Source organism: Carassius carassius, chromosome 40 (genome assembly GCF_963082965.1).
Source record: "Carassius carassius chromosome 40, fCarCar2.1, whole genome shotgun sequence".
Taxonomy (NCBI): Eukaryota; Metazoa; Chordata; class Actinopteri; order Cypriniformes; family Cyprinidae; genus Carassius; species Carassius carassius.
Window position 1 is genome coordinate 26,318,107 of NC_081794.1, and position 21,849 is coordinate 26,339,955.

At 40.2% G+C, this 21,849-nt stretch overlaps 1 protein-coding gene across 21 annotated transcripts in view; it reads left to right on the forward strand.

The window, feature by feature from the left end:
• The first annotated feature begins 2,671 nt into the window (after positions 1 to 2,671).
• ebf3a (EBF transcription factor 3a) overlaps positions 2,672 to 21,849 on the forward strand; it is a 94,716-nt gene continuing 75,538 nt past the window's right edge. For 11 of the 21 annotated variants that reach the window (XM_059532789.1, XM_059532802.1, XM_059532805.1 and 8 more), the window contains exons 1-6: positions 2,673 to 3,361; positions 3,610 to 3,766; positions 4,044 to 4,107; positions 4,402 to 4,457; positions 7,090 to 7,163; positions 8,678 to 8,746. In XM_059532789.1, coding sequence (XP_059388772.1) covers positions 3,228 to 3,361; positions 3,610 to 3,766; positions 4,044 to 4,107; positions 4,402 to 4,457; positions 7,090 to 7,163; positions 8,678 to 8,746 — 554 coding nt within the window. In that variant the 5' untranslated portion in view covers positions 2,673 to 3,227. Of the gene's footprint in view, positions 3,362 to 3,609; positions 3,767 to 4,043; positions 4,108 to 4,401; positions 4,458 to 7,089; positions 7,164 to 8,677; positions 8,747 to 21,849 lie in introns of all 21 variants that reach the window. The other 10 variants (XM_059532795.1, XM_059532798.1, XM_059532804.1 and 7 more) reach the window with 4 other exon arrangements.

Consider the following 21,849-nt stretch of genomic DNA (forward strand, 5'->3'; position numbering starts at 1 on the left):
TGATGCGTGGAGGGGACATCTGGGCACTGGCCATCTGACTGACTTCGCCTTGACATCTGGGAAAGCCACTGGTGTGTGGCACGCGAATCGGTTGATGTCGCTATTTAAATGCAAATTTGTTGGGGATCATTGGAGCCTCACCCCGTAAATTCACACAAAAGGAACACTTCACACACAATAAGGAGGAGGGTCGTTTCTTCGGGAGGTCTTGGCAACGCCGAACAAATCTTATTCAAACCCACACACACCTTCTGCATGACTAACTTTTCCTTTGTCCTGCGCTCTCGGTTAGTACATCTCCCCAAATAAGATCTAACATGGGCAGACAGAATAGAGCTCAATCCGCAGCGTTCACTAAAAAAAGAAATAAAATAAAAATAAATAAACGCTCCAGTAGAAGCAGCTTTTAGAACATTCTAGAACATTAAAAAAAATTTGTTTTCTAAAATAACCCATGAACCCTGATTCGAACAACCTATAATTTAGCAAGTTTTTATTATCGTCAAAAATACTAAACAATTACAAATATTAAATATTGGATTATTATTATTGGGCAATGCAAACCATATATGCCTCTTTATGCAAACTGTATTTTTTTTCTACAGAATATGTGCATGCTGTAGATATTTTAGCAGCGCCTTTAATTTTTTTGCATAACAAAAACTGGCACACCTGACACTTTGGAAACGTAAAACGCAATTAAAGCGGTTATCACAATAAACACGCCGTATTTTTGTGTCATAAATTTGGCCCACACTTTATTATCAAACGTCAAAGAGTGAAAGTGGAAGTTGGTGAATTAAAGAGCGCATTTTGCACGCTTTTGGCTCCGGGCTCCAGATGAGCCTCAGAAATGAGCCGAGATGGATTCAGGCGAGCAGCTGATTCTCCAGTCTCCGGCCAGATGGCTTCTGAACACAGATTTGCATTCATTTTCGCCTAATATCTTCCAAAATAGAGGGGCAGCTGCATTTGTTGTCAAATAAGGTTTAAAAGTCCTTTTTAGGATGGGATCGTTACCTACGCGATGGGATTGTTGAACTTCTCTAGTCAACAGTATCAGATTTAAAGGGATTTAGACTAAAACCCTAATTTGGTAATCAGATTGAAATCGCTTTGGTGTGTAATCTGTATTAGAGATACTGTAGATTAGACCTAGGGTTAGCAAACCTGAAATATTTAACATGGTAAATTATAGGTTTGGACAATTTTAAAAAGAATACAAAAAAGAAAAAAAATAACACATGCCAAATAGGTCTCCGGAAACTTTAGCTTTATTTATTAGCACACGCGTAATTTTATTAGAATTTTTGAAAACAGTAATTAAGCACATTTCACGTGAAGCATAAAACAACTGTTTAAGTCAAATAATAATCATCATCATTTGCTGCCTAGAGTGCCATTTAACATGAAAGTTCACAGAGGCATTCAGTGTATGCACGTATCAAAGTCATTGCGAATTAAAGACAAAAAGCATATAAATCTTAAATTGTAATAAAATACAATTTTATTACTTACGTATTTAATTAGACGACGATGCAATGTGATGGGTTTTGAGTAGAGGCAAGAGCAACAACTTTGGTAATTCACTTATCTTTGGCAATAGTCATTAACCCCCAACACTAGCAGAATAGATTGCTGTGTAAAACACATCTCTCTTCTCATCTCTCCGTCCGTCCATCCATCCATCCCTCCCTCCAGCGCACAGGGTCCCCAGATAACCAACATCGGACTTCCATTTCCCCCCATTAATTCAAATATTAACATACATGCAGAGTCTGTCAATATCGGAGACATGAGCACCTTAAGAAATGAAAGGGGGGAAAAGACCCTTATTTTCCTGATAAATGATTATATTTTTATTACAAAAGACATCCTACTTCTTGCGCATAGAAGGAGAGGGTGGACGCAATGTTTCCCCCGAGTCCTTTCACACTTTCAGATGTAATTCTGCAATAATTTACTAAATTAAGCGAGTACGCGCTAGGACTAGGAGTTTGACATCGCCACGGCTCGCTCCACGCACACAAACCGGGTCTTAGATTCAAGCAGTACACGTTGCCATAATTTAAGACGCGCATTACGCCATTATGCAGATTGCCCAGGGTATTTATTATAAGGAGCATGTAGTCTTAAAATGCCAGCACACCTTCCTGATTTGAGAGTAAACAAAGTGAATCGATTTGGAGGCTCGCGTCCGGGACGTTTGGCACCGCTGTCATAGTAATGATGGCCCAGTAAGACTTTTTATTTTTCTTTATTGTGGAAACCAATTGCAGCTGATGGGTGGTCAGTCAGTGCTCTTTTGCAATCTATAAACTTGTATGAAAGTTTTTCTAGAAATATAGTTCCCACGCCTTATTCGCGGGCTTTGATTATCATTCATTTTTGTTCCTCTCTGATGATTACTTGACACAATTCGCACTGGAAAGCAGTAACAGCAGCAGCAGCAGCAGCAGCAGCAGCGACTCCAGTCGTGTATGCACTCACTGTCCAAGCTTAAAGCCCAGCCACAGAAAGCTTCAATCCTCTCCATGTATGGGCAAAACCACGCCCACCAGCGCGTCATCCTCTGACAGCGTGTATCCCGTGGGTCTGGAGTTTTTGGCTCCCGGGAAAGGTTCCAGTCCTGGGGGATAGAGGGTTGAGTTTTGTATGCTTCCATCCATTCTGCAAAGACGCGCTAAAGGCCCCTCATCATCCTCTCCCGTGTCCGGGAACACCTCCACGGTGATCATTTACGCGTTTATTTGTCTTTTGGAGCCAGAAGTGCTGGATTCAGCAGTGTCCCGAAGCCTTTTTTGATGCTGTTGTTTTAGGATGCCACCAAGCTAAGAGCATCATCACCACCACCTCCATCATCATCATCATCAACAACAATAACAACAGAAAGCTGCAAGAAATGTTTAACTGAATTAAAACGAGTCTAATATCCCTGCTATTTGCGCGACTTGTTTCGCTTCTTCCACGGGAGGATCTCCATCTATCCAAACAAGCTGCTTGGAGAGGCTTGAGAATCTTTACTCACTGAATCGTTCATGTGGTGCCAACACAGGACGGACTGAAGAAGGAGTCGGGACAGCTTTTTCTTTTCTTCTTCTCTTTTCGACAAATCCCAAACAAACTCTGACGGCTATCCGAAGGGGCTCTTGGAGAGACGACGCGCCCTCGCTCACACTCTCATTTCAACTCTTTGGCTGGAAGTGTGTTGCACGCGAACTGTTTTAATGTTTGGGATTCAGGAAAATATACCAAGAGGGGGGACCACTATGAAAGAGGAACCGCTGGGCAGTGGCATGAATTCGGTCCGATCGTGGATGCACACGGCTGGGGTGGTGGATGCGAACACGGCCGCCCAGAGGTACGTTTGCCAAATCATCCGATTTTTAATGCATTTCTCAGATCGACCCCTAAATCCCCAATATGCCATGTATCAATTACACTCTCCCCATGCACCTCTTCGCCGCTTTCCCCTGTTCATTACATCATATTACAGTTTAAGTGACAAATCAAGAATTCTCCCATGTTTTCATTCTATCTACATCTATCTATATCTCAAGTGTACGCCTGTTGTTTTAACCCACACTGGTGTCTCGTTTTTCCCCGCAGTGGAGTTGGTCTGGCACGGGCGCACTATGAGAAACAACCGCCATCCAACCTCAGAAAATCCAATTTTTTCCACTTCGTGCTGGCGCTTTATGACAGACAGGGACAGCCAGTGGAGATCGAAAGGACAGCTTTTGTGGACTTTGTGGAAAAGGAGAAAGTAAGCGCCACTCTGGAATACTGCTTTGAATTTTCACCTTAAAACTTCCACACTTCTAGATCTTTGGAAACACGTGCGCCATTAAACCGCTTTTGACGGATTTCAGAGAGAAAACAAAAATAGATATGCATTATACACATTATTGCCAGGATTTAGTCTACTAAATGCAACCTTAGAGTTGCTGGAAAAAAATGCATGCATTTCATAAACACACTAAAATAAAATTCTCAACAAACCAATAATGCCAATCTGACCCCAAACAAATGCTTATTTTCAGGAACCTAACAGTGAAAAAACTAACAATGGGATACATTACAAACTACAACTATTGTACAGCAACGGTAAGTGTAAATTTCTCTATTCAGCAAGGATAGATTTACAAGTGTTTTATTCGCTCAATGGAGCCGTATTAGTTTCCTAAAAAATGTAGTTCAGTTTATTCCACAATGTAATTCTAGTTGATGGCAAACCTTAGATGATTTTTTCTTCTATCAGTGCATTTCAATAATTTGTATTTTTTTTTTTAATTATTAAATCTTATCAAGAATAAGATATTTTTTTCGAGGAAACTTTGTATAGTGTTTTTTTTTCACCAGAATTTTTCCACATTGAAAAACAAAAATAATTTCCCACAGGCGTCAGAACAGAACAGGATCTTTATGTTCGGTTAATCGATTCCATGACAAAACAGGTAAGAACTTTTCTTTCTCTCGCGTGTGTGTATTTATATTCATAATCTGTGTCATATTTTGCTGCACGTGCTTTGGTCACGCTTTATATTATGTATGTTTCCAAAAGTAAATACAAAATAAGCAAATTAATCTTCTTCTTTATATGCATTTTTTTCTTTTTCTTTTTTCTTTTTCTTTTTTTTTATTCTTTTATTTATTTATTTATTTTTGGAGATGCAGAGCATTTTATTGTTATTGGTACTGTAGCTCGTTATATTCACGTGCTGAGAACACTGTAATGTAAAGCCGTGGCTGTATTTTGGGTTGCTCTGATTAATGGGGGAGGTTATTTGGCGGATTTAATTTAATATGAATCACATAACCACGTTTTTCTTCTCGCGTAGCTGCTTGATAATTTATTGCGAATTAATTAGTTCGTGGAGGGTACAAAAATATGTATATACTTTTAAATTACGCATTTAAATTAAAATAATAATAACAATAAAGAAAAATATTAGGATAAAGAGAAAATAACCTAAAGTGTTAATACATTTCTTTATTATTTATACCGATTAGTTTCTTATGAGCCACACTTATAGTTTTGCTCTCGCATATGGAGCATATTTGTCAAACCCTGTATTTCTGTATTGCACTCATTGGGCTGTTTTTTATTATTATTATTTAATCCTGTTTTAATCTGAGACAATATAAAAGCTCATATGTTTGTGCTTGTGAAACACAAAAAATATAACTTATAATGCATGGAAACTCACTCACACTCACTCATACACACACACACACACACACACACACACACACACACACACACATATATATATATATATATATATATATATAATCATAGCTGCTTTGTATTTAATATAAAATAAAAAAAGCTTCTCTTTATTTTTTCTTTAATCTGGCAATGCAGTATTTCTTAATTGCCATTCGGTAACAAAATTTTAGTGTGTCATTGTATCGCGCTGTCGCACGTGTAAACTCACTTTTGTTGTGCTGTAATCAGATCTGGTTAAAGGCATAAAAATAAAGCTCCAGGCGTGAGGCAGACACTTGAGTTCATTTTGTACTCTGATGTTCTCTGAAATCACTCTCAGCTCATTTCCATTGTCCATTTCAGCCTCTCATGGTAAAGTACAGGGCGCACCATTGGCTTAATTTTGAGGCTCTTGTTATCTGTAGTTTATCCATCGTTAGACTTCAAATGAGAGAAAATATGAAGGTTTTATCTGAGGCGCGTCTGAATGGAGCTGTACATGATCAAAGAGTCAATGGCGCTGAACAGCCACTTTATGGTTTTCCGTATATTTTCAGTAAAAGGCAGGAAAATAAAGCAGTGTTTGATAAAATTCTATACAGTGCTTATTTTGTTATTGCAATTTCTAGATTTGGGCTAACGGTTTTGATTTTATCTTTGTTAGATACGTCTTAATATAATTAATGATTAATATAATAGAATGTAATCAGAAATACAAACCAAGGCTTTGCATTCAGCATGCAGCTGGGGAAATAAAATCCAAAAGGGAGCTAATTGCTACTACACTTTATAATAAGTTATATATTTAAATCAATTTATTTTTGCACCGTGTGTTTATTTAGGCACATTACGCATGCGTTTTTTTTTTTTCCAGTTTTAGGTGTATATAACAGTGCTTGGATTTTCATACATTTATATGTACCAATAATAGGCCTACTGTGTATTTATATCAAAGTGAATGTTTATTTTATTATTATTATTATTTTTTATTTTATTTTTGTGCAATAGTGTACTGTGCAAGAGTGAACTCCAACGCATCCCACGGATCCCACGGAAGGACGCGTTGGAGTTCGCTCTAGCACAGTACATCATAACGGGAGCAGGGCAATCAGGGAGGGAGGGAGGGAGAGAGAGAGAGAGAGAGAGAGAACGCGCAAAAAGCACAAAGGCCCGTGCGCACCTACAGCTCCAAACGCCATCTGTTAAAGCCAATGCTCAAAAATTACTCAAGCGTACCCCCCGACACCGCTTTTTATCTAAAGAAAAATCATTGTTAGCGGCTTAAAATAAACAACAGATTGCCCATTAGCACTCTACCCCTAAATATCTGCAGATTATAACCGCGTTGATGTGTACGGTTATGGGTATTATTTACCGCGGCCATCTGCGTCGGAGAAGTGACATCTATGTGATTTCTATTATCATTCCCCAAATAAATAGCGCAAAGATCTAAACAGAAGCATATGCGACTCTTCATTTTTAAAGTGATATGCATGTGGTATAATTTGTCATCGCAATGACCGGTCAAGTGTTGATATTCATTTCAAACATCATATTTATTTATGCAAATTAATAACACAAAGGTTATCTCAATCTGGAATGTGGGCATGTGTGTTGGTTTGAAGATAAAACACTGTTTAATAATGTATGTGAGCTAAATGGATTTTATTTATGATCCTTCTCTTGTCGATTTTTAATTGATGAACTTGAACTTTGTGCCATAAAACCGCATATTATATTATATTTAATTACCTTTTTTTTTTTCTTTTTTTTTGGGGGGGGGGGGGGTGCGTTCGTTTATATTTAATATTTTAAATGTCATATTTTATGTGTTGTCAACCTGTTTAAAATATCTTCACTGTTTCTTTTATTCCAAGGCTATTATTTATGAAGGGCAAGATAAAAACCCAGAAATGTGCCGAGTTCTTCTCACACACGAAATTATGTGCAGGTAAGAAAAAATAAGCTTCTTTTTCATTTTCAGATAATTATAAACTATTACATTTGACTGCGTAATTGAACTTTAGCAGACATAATGTCTTGTCATGTTTTCATAAATGCGTCACGCACATGATGTAGGCCCATCCAGGCCTCCGAGCATCAGCCTTACAGAAAAATCAATGAATCCCTGAATAGATCTGCCTGGATACGCTGAAAAGAATCCAAATGTTCAGAATTGTCAGGAGGCTTATGCGTAACGATTTACGGTTCGTTTTGTGCACTGCTCTGCGAGTTTCAGAAGTTCTACTTCAAAAGCGCAAATTTGACCGGATCAGTTGGTGACATCGGATTTATGAATGATTTCACTGGACTTTTAACACTGTAGAGGATGAATTGAAATTCACACTCACAGCGGTCGGCTCAAATGCAGACGCGTGTGTGCGCACTCCGGCCTTTTTTGGAAAGTGGCTTTTCATCCTCAGAATTTTAAGTCTGTTCTGATTTTTACGCAAACATCACAGAGAATTCCTTGTCATGTGTTTATTTTAAAAGTAGTAAAATTACGATAAATAAAATAACTGCACTGAAAGAGAACCCGACGCTTATGGAAAAAAGCTCTCCATTTCCCACCAAATCGGAAAGGATGCAGAACAGTGCGGAGGGGTCACGCCACATCCTTCTGCGCGCGAGCTAAAAACGCTTCAAACTTTTAAGAGCTTACGGGTCCTCGTTTAACGATCGAGAAAGTTCCTCGCATCCGACTCTGTTGCTTGCGTCAACACCGCACAGATGCGTTTCCGAGTCCCAAACAGAGGTCCACAGACATACCTTTTCACTTTAACTGTCACGTTTTAAGGAGCTTTGTGTGTTTTTCATATCATATTGTGTTAATATGGCTCATTTAGACATGTAACTATTATATAAGTGGGCTTCTTTAAATTCAAGAGGCATCTTTTTTTTCCTCTGTAATTTTAACATTAATTAAAGAAAGCATAATGGAAGCATCTTCAGGGCCTCAAAATGGAGGCATTGGCACATTGTAGGAGACTGATGGAGGCTTTTTGAGCTGGTAATTAATAAGTGCCCCACAGAAATCCTGGTTGAAGGTGGCATCTTGCATCCTCTCCAGACACAACAGCTTGACAATTAGAGGTAAACAAAAGCTGGGACTGAGAGAGAGCTTTCCCCCCTCCCAGCCTCCTGGCACCCCCTCTCCTCCTCTCAGCACTAAGACAAACACCAAAAACATGCTGTTTTCCCTCCTTCAGCCACAGCGCTGGGCTCCGTGTTTACCCGCCGCCCGCATCTGCGAGAACCGCAGCCACCAACACCATCCGGCTCAGCCAGAACCTACGCCAAACACCTCGGCGGTTAGCTAGAAAAGAGGACGAGAGAGAGTGTGTCAGATGAATAAATTGAAACACACGGTGCTCGGAGATGAAAGACACATGCAAGCTGTTTGCTGATTCTCTCATATCTCATCTCATGTCTCCTTTTCTCTCTCCCTGTGTTCTTCTCCCCAAGTCGGTGTTGTGACAAAAAAAGCTGCGGAAACAGGAACGAAACGCCCTCAGACCCTGTGATCATCGACAGGTAAGACTATCTTTCTGCTTCCTGTGAGCGTAGGGCGCTGCGGCCCAGCATCCTGGCCCGGGTTTGCCCCGTGTTGTTATGTTGTGTGCCACGCAGGTGGGTTGACGCGGGGGTGTCTTTAGGGACCACGTAATTGCTGGTGAGTTGTCAGAGAAGTGCTTTCCTTGAGACTTGCAAGCAGTTCGCAGCATCAAGAGAGCGTTTGGCTTTAAATTCTCAACTCTTTCATCATAATTTGTTAACAACTGCTCTGCTTATCTTCTCTGTAAACAGTGCACTGCCTTTTGCTGGCTTTGTGGCACGACTGCGTGCCTCAGCTAAGCAAGTAACGTTGCATCTCCGAACGTGCATGTTCGAGGCAAAAAGACATCTTTACGTTGTACTCTGTAGTGCTGCCGGTGGGAAATGAGTAATGTTTCTGGGCTGGCTGTTGGCGGTTGCATGTTGATCACATTAGGGAAAGTGTGTTCAAACACACCAGCTCCCGCCGAGTGGGTAATTGACGTTCTTTCTTTTTTTTCTGCAGCTTATGTTTCTCTTTGTGAGTCTGGCTCAAGGTTACACTTACTCGGCGAGACTTACACTTCTTCCTTTTTGTCCAATTATCCCTGTGGTGGCAGCACGTACATGGATTACGGCAGGGCAGGTCTTGGACTCGCGGCTAAAACTGTAAATGTGACAGGGAGCGCTGGCTGCTGGAGTCCGGGCCTCTTGGAGATTAGTGAGCTAGAACAAGCCTACCTTGCTCCATAAAGCCAGGAGTCTCTCTGTTTCCATCTGCTGTAAAGAGCCATGAATAACCAGCAAGCGTTGCCAGCAGCAAGAGTCTTTCTCTCTCTCTGTCTTGTTTTCTTGCCGTAGTTGTTGCAAAGTTATCTCCTGATTACAAACTTGACTGTCCACTGAGTGGGAAATTAGATTGGAGGACAAGATGATAGGTAAAGCCGGGAACGAAATATGCGCCACCAGTGGAAAGCAATGATAATGTTTGACTTGCTGAAATAGCTGTTTGCTTAGGGGGGAATGTTTGGTATCTGACAGAGGGAACATCTCTCTTATTAGTAATCAAATAGCAGTGACCAGTTGTCGCTGTCACTCACTGTGCATGAAGTGTGTGAAGCGTCAGAAAAATAGGACTTGTGCCCTGTGTGTAGAAATTATGGCCGTGCTTGCGTGTTTGGAAGTCTGAGCATTTCCCGCGCTCACGTCATGTGGTCATAATGTGGAAACCCTGCCGTACTACACAATAATCTGAGTGAACTTGTTCACGTGAGGAGAGGCTGTTTGATTCAGTTTTGGAGTGGGAGTTTTTTTGTTTGTTTGTGTTTTTCACATAGCTCATTCATAATCAATATTTGATTTAAATCATAATCCATCGCTCTGTTATGAAGCCTAGTAAGCTGTCTTGTTTTCTTCTTTAGGCTTAAACATGTTGCTATGCTAATTCCACAATGCTTTAATAAGCATAACATAGTTAATTTTCAATTAAACTTTTTTTTTCTCACAAATTTTAAATGTATTTATTGCATTATGGGATTTTCCTGTACATGAATAAGCAATACTGCCTTACAATTGAGCTAAAATTTGATGTCTTATGAGGTAGCATCAATGCTAAATATTTATTCACATCAGCATAATGATGCTGTAAAATGTTACCTATGTAGTCAGCTGACTAGCTTTTGGAACAGAGCCCCTATTTAACCTTTTTTTAGTGGAATGTGAATTCCTTACATCTTCTGTAAACACTCTCAAAGAGTGTGAATCAATCCCAGTAACCTTGGTTATCTTTGCATTAAATGATTAGCTTGTTTAAACAGACGTGCTGAAGAGCTCTGACAGTGTGCGAACAGTAATTAGTTACAGGACCAACATTCACGCATTCACTGTAACTCAACCGCAGGAGAAAGAAAAGCTAGTGGGACGAGAAAAAAAAAAAGGAAAAGCGGAGTCCCGGCGAGGAGGAGGAGGATTTGTTTTGGTTTTCTGGACAGAAGATAAAACACATATCACTTCCTCTTAGCAGATCCTGAAAAGAGTCTCAGGCAGTCAGAGTCGATTCTCCTCACCGGCCGTGGCTTATACAATGCATTTACCTTTAAAAAACAAAAAAAAAAACAAAACAGGGTTTCACTGATATTTACTGCATTGACTCTTTCCATAAATTGCTGGGCTTTGTGTTGTGGCTAAATAGAGGTGGATGGATCGGATGTCTTGGTCGCTTTGTGCTTCAATCTGGTGAACAATATGTGTAACACTAGTAAAAGAGGAAGAGAAGAACAGCGCAAAGAAGGTCTGATACTCTGCAAAAAGAAGGGATATTGTGGTAGGTTGAAACGCCGGAATAAAAAAGCTCACATTTTGATTGTGAAGCATCTGAAAGACTCGAGAAGATCGTTTTCATAGAGGGCCGTTCTGTTCTGTCGGATCACAAAAGCAGATGTGCTTCATTAGCCAACTACATTGTCTGCATATCACAACTGTGAACAGATGATTTTATCCAACGATCAGAGAACAAGGCGGCCGGGAGAGCCCAGAACGCACAGAAACACGAGCGTTCGTGCAGGTGGGGTGTATGATATAAAGCTAATTTGTAATCACAAACCTAATCCTGTGGGGTTATGTCTTGTTAGGTCCATATTTTTTCCTGGTCTCTGAGGAAAAATTGGAACATTACAGTACACCAGGGAGTTTTATGCATAGCTAAGATACATGCATGCTCAGTCACCATTTATAAACAAGCATTTGCGTGCACAGGAAGTACATCGTGCGAGGGTCGACTGCATTACAGTCAAAACATTTTACTGGGTTGGACTGGGGATAGATAAATAGACCGACAGATAGAGGAAGAGAATGTTCTGCTAAACAGGGCTATGGTGACCAGAGGATCTGGTGATCCATTATCAATAACGTTTTCAGCCACATTCTCCCAGATGGCACATGGGCCAGGCATACTGCTCGTTGGCACGGGCTTGGACAATAACTGGCACCCGCTTGCTTCTGGCATTTTCAATGGAGTTTAGGAGACTTATCATTCCAAATGTGTCCTATTTTCCTGAATTCAAGCCAGACATCTGTTTATACTATTTCTTTTGGACTTTGGTGCAGCTTTTGGTTCTTCACGAGAAGAAGAAAAAAAAAAGAGAAAAACTTGCTTGCATTTCACAGCTGTTACAAAATTTCAACCTCGACGGATCTTTAAATATTTCACAACTCGACCCGGCTTCGCCATAGATTATTCATTGGTATTTTTTGAAAAAAAGATTGAGCCTCTGAAATGAGGAGTTCTACGGCTAGACTCGAACTCTTGTAGGTGATGTCTTCAACGCACATGTCAAGCGCTAGGCGTTGGATCATTTACCGCCCCCGTATTGGTCCGAGATCTAATAATACCCCTCCGACTCAAGAGCGATCAGGGTTTTCCTAGCCAACCGATCTCCCTTTCACTTCCTGTCAGAAAGGTCAAGACATGCTGACCTCTGACAGCCAACCCCCTCCCTGAACTGAATAATTCATGAGATTGACTTTTATTTTGTCAGAGTACACAGTCATGAAGCAGAACGGTTTATGTAGCTTATTTCACTGAGGCTTCTGCATCTGTTTGGACTGCGTGGTATATGGGCCCCGATGCTGATTTAGCTAAACATTCATTAATTTTTCGTACCGGAGGACCTTTCCAGAAGGGATTACGCTTGGTTATTAGCTAGGTCTTCCTGGAGCCATATGCTGGGGAAAAATAAGTGATCACACTCCGCCTGTTGTGTTTTTTTTTTTTAATCTTTAAAAGCCAACACAGATCATTCCTCAGTTTTTTACCCTTTTGTTTGTATCTTCTCCGACCAGGCTACTTAAAAAGACCTCCTCCCTCTCATCTGCGCACAGGCCCGCTCTCAGAGCTGAGCAAATGCCAGCATTTAGAAGGTCAGAGCTTTTGTTGGAAAAGCGCTATGTAAATTAGCACCGGCAAAAGGGACATTAAACAAAATTCAATTCATTGTCTCCCTTAATGTCATTTACATTTTTGGCTCGGGCCCGTCCTGTCGAGGAGAATTTTGGAGATGATTTTAATTACATATCAGCGCTGGAACAGAGAGCTGTCTGGAGCAAGACACATTTGGATCACCTGTAAAGAGAGGTTTATTTACCAATGTTCTTGAATAGCAGGTTTTCACAGGCACGTGCATGCCGTAATTAAGCCTGTGTTAAGTGTTAATTCCCCGGCCTGTCTTTTTTCTCCTAAAGAAAGGCCTGTTTTACCCACCTTGTGTGGAGTTCTGTGGCTTTAGTCCTTGTTTTTTATCTTTGAGACCTTCTATGCACTTCTAAACGTAGACAAAATTCACCTTTAGAAGATTTAATGAACCAAACTGAGATGTCATCTTCAACATATCAGTTCTCAGAACAATATGCAAAAGTTGTCCCTTTAGGGAGTGAGAGTATCCTTGCATCTTATTTACAGATAAAAAGTTTCATAGTAGTACCTTAAGGTTTTGCAGTACTACACTAAGGTCCTATGCACTTTTTAAAGCTAGATAAGATACGAAGTTGTCTTTTTAAGAGGACTCCCCCAGTGTCAAGCTGCCCTAAATATACAATTTGTGCAGATTTCTCTGATAGTATCAAAACTTTTGTCCAATCAAATGCTCTATAAAATGAAAATGTCCCTCCCGCTGATGTCACATGACCCTGAATCGTATAGTATGTAGCAAATCATGCTGTGACGTAAATTAAGTGCTGCTTAAATAGAACTACACTCCCCCCGGTATGTCCCGTCCAAACTTCCAGTTTAATAGGAAATACAACCATGCAGTATGTGTGAAACAGAGCGGTACAGTAGAGGGCACTTGAAATGCTGCTTTTGCCTCCAGCCACGAGAGTAGTATTTTTATTTATTTATATCTTACCTTGTCCAGGTGACATTCAACAGACCGTGTATGTGTATGAATGTTTTATTTGAAAAGTCCTTGTACATCCGGTAGAGCCACAGCAGTCTTGGTAGATGCGTATGCACATATATGTGTGTTTATGTTCCAAGACACACGTGGGGGAGGAGGAGAGCACCAGAGCTCCATTAGACCTGATTAATGAGGTTGCAGACAGCAGATATGTCTCTGGCCAGGTAACAGCCTCAGTGCTGCAGGTACACAGGTGTACACAGCAACTCTTTTTTTTTATGAGACAGTCAGCAAACCCTTACTAACATCAGAGAGAGAGAGAGAGAGAGAGAGAGAGAGAGAGAGGGAGAGAGAGAGAGAGAGCTTTTTCCTTCAATGAGCAAGTCCTCTAGTGGCCAAAGTGAAAGCAAAGCATACACCTCCACTACAGGATGAAGAATAACACCAGAATAGTGTTCATGCTGCCACAGAGTGCTATACTAGGATGGTTGCAAGTGTAGACATGCACATTTTTAGTGCATACTTTGTAATTAGATTCTGTCCTACATTTAAGGTATTAGTTAAAGGTGCAGTGTCTTTTTGTGCCACTAGAGGCAGCAAAGTGAATTGCAAAAATAATGACTGTATTCAAACAAGTTTTAAAGTCTCCCCCTATCTGTCATGGATAGAAAAACAGTCATGTTATTGGTTGGACCATTGTGGTCACATCCGGCCTACTTGGACAAAACGATTGCGATTTGAATCTGGCACAATTTATTATGTGCAATAAATTAAATTTAATATTTTATTTGAATACATAAACAGTTAAGCATTTAAAAATGGATTCAGCTTGCATTAATAAATTTAGGATTTTGTTAAAAAAACTGTAAAGAAAAAAGGCAAGTGTTTTCTTGTATGCAAATGATTTATCATTAGCATACTTAAGGTTCTCCTTATGTCGGCTTGTTTGAAATGTAGACCAAAATCTTTTGCAATTACATGTTAATTGCTCTTTTGTCTCCTCGACATAATGATATACAAAAATGCCTTTGCGTGCAGCGTGGATGACACTGTCACCTTGAAACTCTTCAGAACTGACTACGCTTCTAAACTCCTCTGTTATGAACTAGTGACTTCTGTCTCACTAGAGGGATCAAGAGAGGGAGCGCGCGAGTGAGAACAGCTGGCTCTTTCTAACTGTGAATAACTGACAGTTGTCTGTAAGAGGTTTTAATGAAGATTGCCACCTTTTATGCGATGAACTGAAAGGATGCCAGATCTACAGGAGGGGAGAAGCAGAGAGCTTAACCTGCCCTTGGCAGCTAGCACTCAACTCGCACTCACACAGAAAATGAGAAACAGCCTCTGTGGTCAAAAAGCCAAACCTTAGCGCTGCCACACATCGCTCACATGTAGAAGTGGGTCAAGGCCTAGCAGATGTCCGACATAACACAACTCAGGCTTCTCCACAACAATGTCCTCTACAGTGCGAGGAAAACACTCTCTTATCTGAAAAATAATCATTGCTAATCTTACATTTTTTAGTAAGCAAACTATATTCACATTACATTAGGAAGATGTTTTAATTAATTAAAGTGATTTTATTAGTTTGTATAACAAAACCCATGGTCTCCGTGTTGCTAGCTTAAATTTAATTGAATACTTTTTTAATAAAACATAAAAAATAAAAAATAAAAGTGCTGTCGGAAGTGCTGTAATGAACCAATGAGGTAGCATTATTTTTAAAGGTTCTGCAATGAATTTGTAACTTTTTTCTTCTTCCTGAGAGTGTTCAAAGACATTGTTGCTGCAAATTGTAAAAGAGATACAGTCAAATCTTTTTTTTTAGCCAATCAGAAAGGCTCTTTTTCCCATGACATGATTTTGCACTTTGGCACTCAAGTTTGTCGACATTAGGTAGCAAGCATAACGTATGGCAAAAGGCTTTAAATTGTACTTATATCACATAGTTTGTTAATTTTGACGCCCAGCTCTGGTGTCTGAAAGGAGATTTACTTTTATTTTTAAATCTACGATTCTCTACCAGTGCAGAAACATCTGTGGTCTTGATTTAGCTGCTACATGCTAATAGTACTGGCAATGGCAATGTGTGCATTTCTTTTTTTGTGCCACGTGGGTCTGTGTGTGAAGATTGACAAGGGAAGGGGGAAATGGCTCTAGAATGTGTAGACAGGAGGGAACCCTGCGCTGTGTTGTTGTAAGGCATGTTGCATGGGCCCTGTATCCAGAAGACGCTGGCTCCGAGGAGTCTATAGTGACAGACGAAATCCACACACACACTTAGCAGTGAGAAAGCTGAAGATGTGAATCCAAAGAGAAATTTGAAAATGAAAATGTTTTGCTACAACAACCAGCGTGATTGTGTGTGTGCATGTGTCTGGTCTAGATATTGAGAGTCTAATCAGGACTCCGTGGAGGGGACATATGTGCTTTAAAAAGCCCCTTTTATTTGATTGAGCACACAAAGCAATGCCACTCCCCTTTTGTTGGACTGTATGAAAACCCCCGCTGAGTGTGTCAACACGCACACACACATGCATATGCATGCATGGATTCACATGCAACAAATACTCACGTGCATAAAGCACGATTATCATCAGACATGTAAAAATGTGATTCCACACATACACATGCATGCAGACATGCACAAAAACTCACCCTGGGCAGTTGGATAGGGTGTGCTGTCACACAATAGCCCGGTGCGGGTGCACGTTCCTTTTGAATAACAACCGGGAAAATTGAATCAGTTGTGGTTTAGGAAGGACTGACTGGAATGCATGTCCGAAGTTCATGACGCTTCCCTCTGTGAAAGCAGCCAACGTGTCCTGTTTCCACAGCACAACCTGTTTTGCTCTAACTTCACACCACGCATGGATTGAAAACAGATCTGCTTTGCGCGCACATAGTTAACAATGCTTTAAATCAAATATTTATTTTTATTTCGACTATTTCTGCAGTCGTTCTAGTTCCTGGGCGCTGTGGCGCAGCAGAATATTTTCGTGCTAAATTAAATTGACATGTTTGGTTTCCTTTCGGCCACATTGTCTATTTAACATGTGCGTGTTTATGGAGCATCCTGTTTGATTCTGTCAACACTATGTCAGCGTGTGTTTTAGCCTTTTAAAGCATGAAAACAGGCTTTTGGTTTGTGGTAGATGTTGGCTCGGTAGATCTATATGGTTCTCTTCTTCTTATTCGCAAATACACACCCAAAACATTTGTTTGCCATTAGGAGCAGTTTGTAAATCAGATCAGGGTGTTGAGTGTGTGCTGTCTCTCTTGGAAGAAATATCCGTTCCTTGTCTCTACGATCTCTCTCTTTTAAAAAAAACACACAAAGCTCCCATGTCTTTTCTCTTTTTAAACCACCCCCTCCCAGACACCCACCCAACCTCCATTCCCATTTTTCCGAATGTGGCAATCTGTCGTGTGACACCACTGAGATTAGGTTAGGAAACAGTGTGAGGATTGTATTGGACATGGTGCTGGTCACGCCAATTTGAGGTCGCAGGACAGCGATCTGGACATTGGGCATACGCCATCAGCATCTCTCTGTGAGAGGCACTGGGCCTTGGCCATTGCCTGTCCCATGGGCTTCCGGGAGGGGCCATCGGTTCTGAAACCTTCAAAAAAAGCTGCAGCAAATAACTATCATTTATTAAAGCTGACAAGTTATCTCTAAATATAGGCCCCTCTGTCAAAAGATTATCGGTTCTGCTGATAACGCAAGCGTGTTTTCGAATCTCACATGAACATTTGAGGGTAGATTGTGCTCACTTGCACTGGAGGACGTATATCTGTGCGTGTACTTGCCCTTTGTAAAGTCTGAATTACATTTTAGACAAAAAGGAATCAAGAACATTCGAGCCCAGAAGTCAGCAGCGAGCTGTGTAGTTGAAGGGTTAGGCTGCCCGTTTCACACACTGGCTCAAGGCTATTTATCATTATAAGTGAGTCTCTGCTTAAGTTTCCCAAACCCTCATTATAATCATTCCCAGCAATTACACCGTCCAGAACCCCGTCTGCCATCCAGCGCACATCATCAGCCGTTTACTTGGCTCAAAGCTGCTCCTAATTTACATTGTTTTAAATATGGGGTGCGATGCTGATTGATTGTTGTTGCTGTAGGTCGACTTGATAGAATATCATTACCCATTCTAAATATTTGCTTTACTCTTAAATTGTTTGCACACACAAAGCAAGGCCATTTAGCTGTGCAATTGTACATTGTAATGCGTGCTAAATCAAACTTTGAGATAAATCTAAGTTTGTGTCGTTTTGCTGACAGATGCCGCAAGCATTTTTAATTTGCATGTGCATTAGAAAGTCATTATGAAGACCTGCTCTTGCTCCATTTCTTTAGTGTTTCTGCAGCATAATGCTAGCAAAAGATGGTAAAGATGTAAATACCATAGTTTGCATGCAACTTTCAGGTCTCGCACTCTGTGTAAAACACTTGCATTTCTGAAGCACTCGCTTGCGTAATTGTCCTCTTGTGAACAATGCACAATGGCACCAGGATGATGAATTGATGGCAGATTGGACACGTGGTTTAACTGTCATGTCCCTCAGATAAGGGGCTGCTCGGGGATTGCTCATTCTCACTTCTAGTATGCTAGCTTGCCAGTTTATTAGTGCAAATCCCAAATGTTTAGTAAACTCATTAGGCTCCATCTAATGCTAATTTATCATCATAGATGGACCACAAGAGGAGCAGGACACAAGGGCGGCCAGGCCAGGGCTTTGGCCGCTGGCTGATCAATCAGTGCTATAGGGGCTAGCATGTTTCATTAGATCTGCTAGAGTCGGATGAATTTTATGGATTTTGCTCCTGAAAGTGGGATTTTAGGAGTCTTAGCAAAAGTGTGGTGGCTGACAGCACTTATCTACATGAATACATGGCAGGCTTATGTCAGAGAGCTTGCTATTTCAGATAGATAAGGCGGCTTTTTGAAGACAAGGGGCAACATTTAGGACAAGAAGAGAGTATTATTGGTTATACACCTCAAAGAGTAGTGAAAAATAGTGCTGGGTAAGTTCAATTCTCTGTCTATGATAACTGGCATCTTTGTAGCGCGAGATGTCTGAGCTGTGCGAATCAGCTGGACTAATTCAGAAATGATGTGATCCTTATGATCTTCTGTTCGTGAAGCGTACTGAACTTAAGAACTTTATCGATCTGTCCGGTCTCTCTGAATCAATCATTTAAGAAGAGACAAAAAAGGAGGCATTCTCACAGGTTCCCATTCCGTCAGAGCTAGAAATGGGATTTTCTCGTCTTTTTTGTATGCTAGTCTTTAGCGAAAGCTTGTATCTCTTTCTCTTGTGGAAATGAAGCGAAATAATAAATAAATAAAACATTTAGGTGGTGAATAAACCTGGCCAGACTGTGATAGTAAAATATGACTGGGAATATGAAATATGGCTGGGAAAGGAGTTTTGTAATTCACCTGACTTATGTTCTCCTGTCTGATTTAGCTTCAGATTAAAACCCACTGCTTGGCCAACCAATTGAAATCAGATCCAGTCACAGCTTGCCTGTATTGATCCCTATTTAACATCAAGGCTGCGAATGGATTGGTATTGATTAACTATAAAACCGCTGGCTGGCTTGTCCAGAGACCTGCTCAATATGCTGAATGAAAAAGTATCGTACCTCTGCCCTTCAATGAACGAGAAAAGGAACAGTAGCACATGTAAAACAACAGCAGAACTTGGCCTGTAGGAGACATGGCAGACCGTTAGCTAGTTATCATTTCCTAATGTAATAATAATAATAATTTAATAATATTTTCACAACTTTTTTTATTTTTATTTTTATTTTTTTATTATTATTTTACTTTATATAGAGAATAATTGATGTGATGAGGTACTAAGATAGTTTGCTAGCCAAGGCTGTTATTTTTGCTCTGATATTTGATATTTACCCCAAAATGGACCTTGAATATAGCAGGGCTGGCATAAAACATGTTTTGAAAGCGAAATGTCAAGGGTTATTAATTGCTTTTCAATTATACACCCTCTTTCTCTGCCATTAAAAAGCATTAAAAGGCATGAAAAAAAAAATATAAAAGACGACCACAGACGTCACTTTTGGGCCTCTTGTCTGGGTGTTTGTGCAAATCCCAGCACCAATCCCAATGACTACATAGGTATAGAATGTCATGGATATTTGTGTATAATAACAATAATATAATTTCCAGATAAGTCCGTGATGAGTAATATACACCTGCGTTCAGTCCCAGATTCATGCTTGCATGTGTCTGCAGTGAGTCAATCGTCAGAGCTCGTCTATCCTGAATTGGGACCAGCTCGTCCGAGTCCTGGCTGGATATCCTCTCTCCCTAAATCTCCATGTCGAGAGCCAGAGGAGGCTCTGCATCTGTAAGAAATTACCCTCAATCTCCTACATCCAGGAGTTTACACTTCTGTAATGACAGAGGAAACCACTGGCCTCAGTAGGGTGCAGATTTTAAGGGATGTCTTGAAAAATGGCATTCTTCTGCCAGACCTACAGGATTACTCAGTGGAACAGCCCCAACACACACACACACACACACATACACACACACACACACACACACACACAGGCTCCACGTCCACCTCGCATACTGATGCAAGAAAATATTGTACTGTATATAAGCCAATTTTTTTTTTTTTTCGTACATTGGCTTGCTCAAACTCAGCGGTTCAACTTTGTTATGGGAAAAATCATAGTGATAAATTGTTTTGTGTTTTTTTTTTCTCTCAGAAAAAAACGTAATGCTTGGCACAAATCTTACTGAATACTGGTTGTAAATAATGTGGTGTTATGTGATGATTTCTGCTAGCCAAGGCCATTATTAACATTTTACAATGATCTTCAACCCCAAACATTTTGAATGTAACACAAACCACGTTTTGAAAGAGACAAGTCTAGGGTTATTATTGTTTTTTTATTTCAGATTATTTTATTTATTTACAATATTTCTTTTTTATTACAAACCATGCCAAAACAGAGTGATACTACAAGTATTTATTAATTTTAATATCTATCTATCTATCTAGTGCATCTGCAAATAATTTTTTTAATGCTTTTTTTTACATATAATAATTATTTATAATATTACTTTATATAATTATTTATTTATATTTACTTTTTGCAGGTTAATATTTAAGTATAATTGCAAACAATGTGTAAGAATTAATGTATCACTGTAGTTTTCAGCTTTGAGTTAGCAGCGATAAATATCTGACACTCTTACAATGAAAGAGAGCGGCGCACACACACAATCTGGAGCCTATTTGTCTCTGATAGGGCAAATCCAATATGATTCCTTAAGTGTTGATTAAGATGGTGGGCTGAAACAGGCTGTCCCTCATTGCGTGTTTGTTGATTATTTACCTTCCAGCTGGACATAATGAAGAGCAGCCAATCAGAGCCCCGCTCTGCCCTCCAGCGTCAGGTCTCTTGTTTGGTCTACTGTATTGGTTTACTTTCTTAGCCAGCAGCTAAACCAAACTAATCACCACTTGGGTGGGTAGAACTGAAGGACAAATGACACTCGGTGTGTGTTTGAATCCTCCAGGCGTAAACTTGCTTGTCCAAAGATGGAGACCAGGGGGAGAAAAGGGAAAGCAAATCGTTCTCAGCGAGGGGTGGGTGGCAAAAGCGCTTCAGATATTCACATGTGTGTAATGTGAGAGTGTCACAGAGCCTTTAGCTCTTTTGTGAGGGGTTTAGATGGAGATCATTGAGTAAAGACCAGGATACCTGTACTGAGAAGCAAGAATTAGCTCATTCACGTTTGTTACCTTGTATATCATTTACATTATCAAAAAGAATCAGAGTTGCGCTGCTCAAAGTTTTTGCTGCCAAAATGACAAGTATTGATCGAGTCAGTCTGGAACTTTATATCTGTTTGGGCTTCATTGGATCTTCCTGGTTTCGAGTAATATCTCAAAGCGTGACTTATTATGCTGGAGGACAGATAGACACTCGGTAATCAGAGCCAGCTGCGATGGATGCCTCCATCTTCGTTTCTCCATCTGGCCAACACGATGGGCAGAGTACGATTTTGAAATGAATGCCTCGCCAGAAAAACAACAACAATGTAAACAGATTTAGCCAGTTTTATCTACACAAGCTAAGTCAGGTAGGATATGCTAATGCTGCGTTCCATTTATATACCTGCATAATATAAACTATTGTTCAAATGTTTGGGGTCGGTG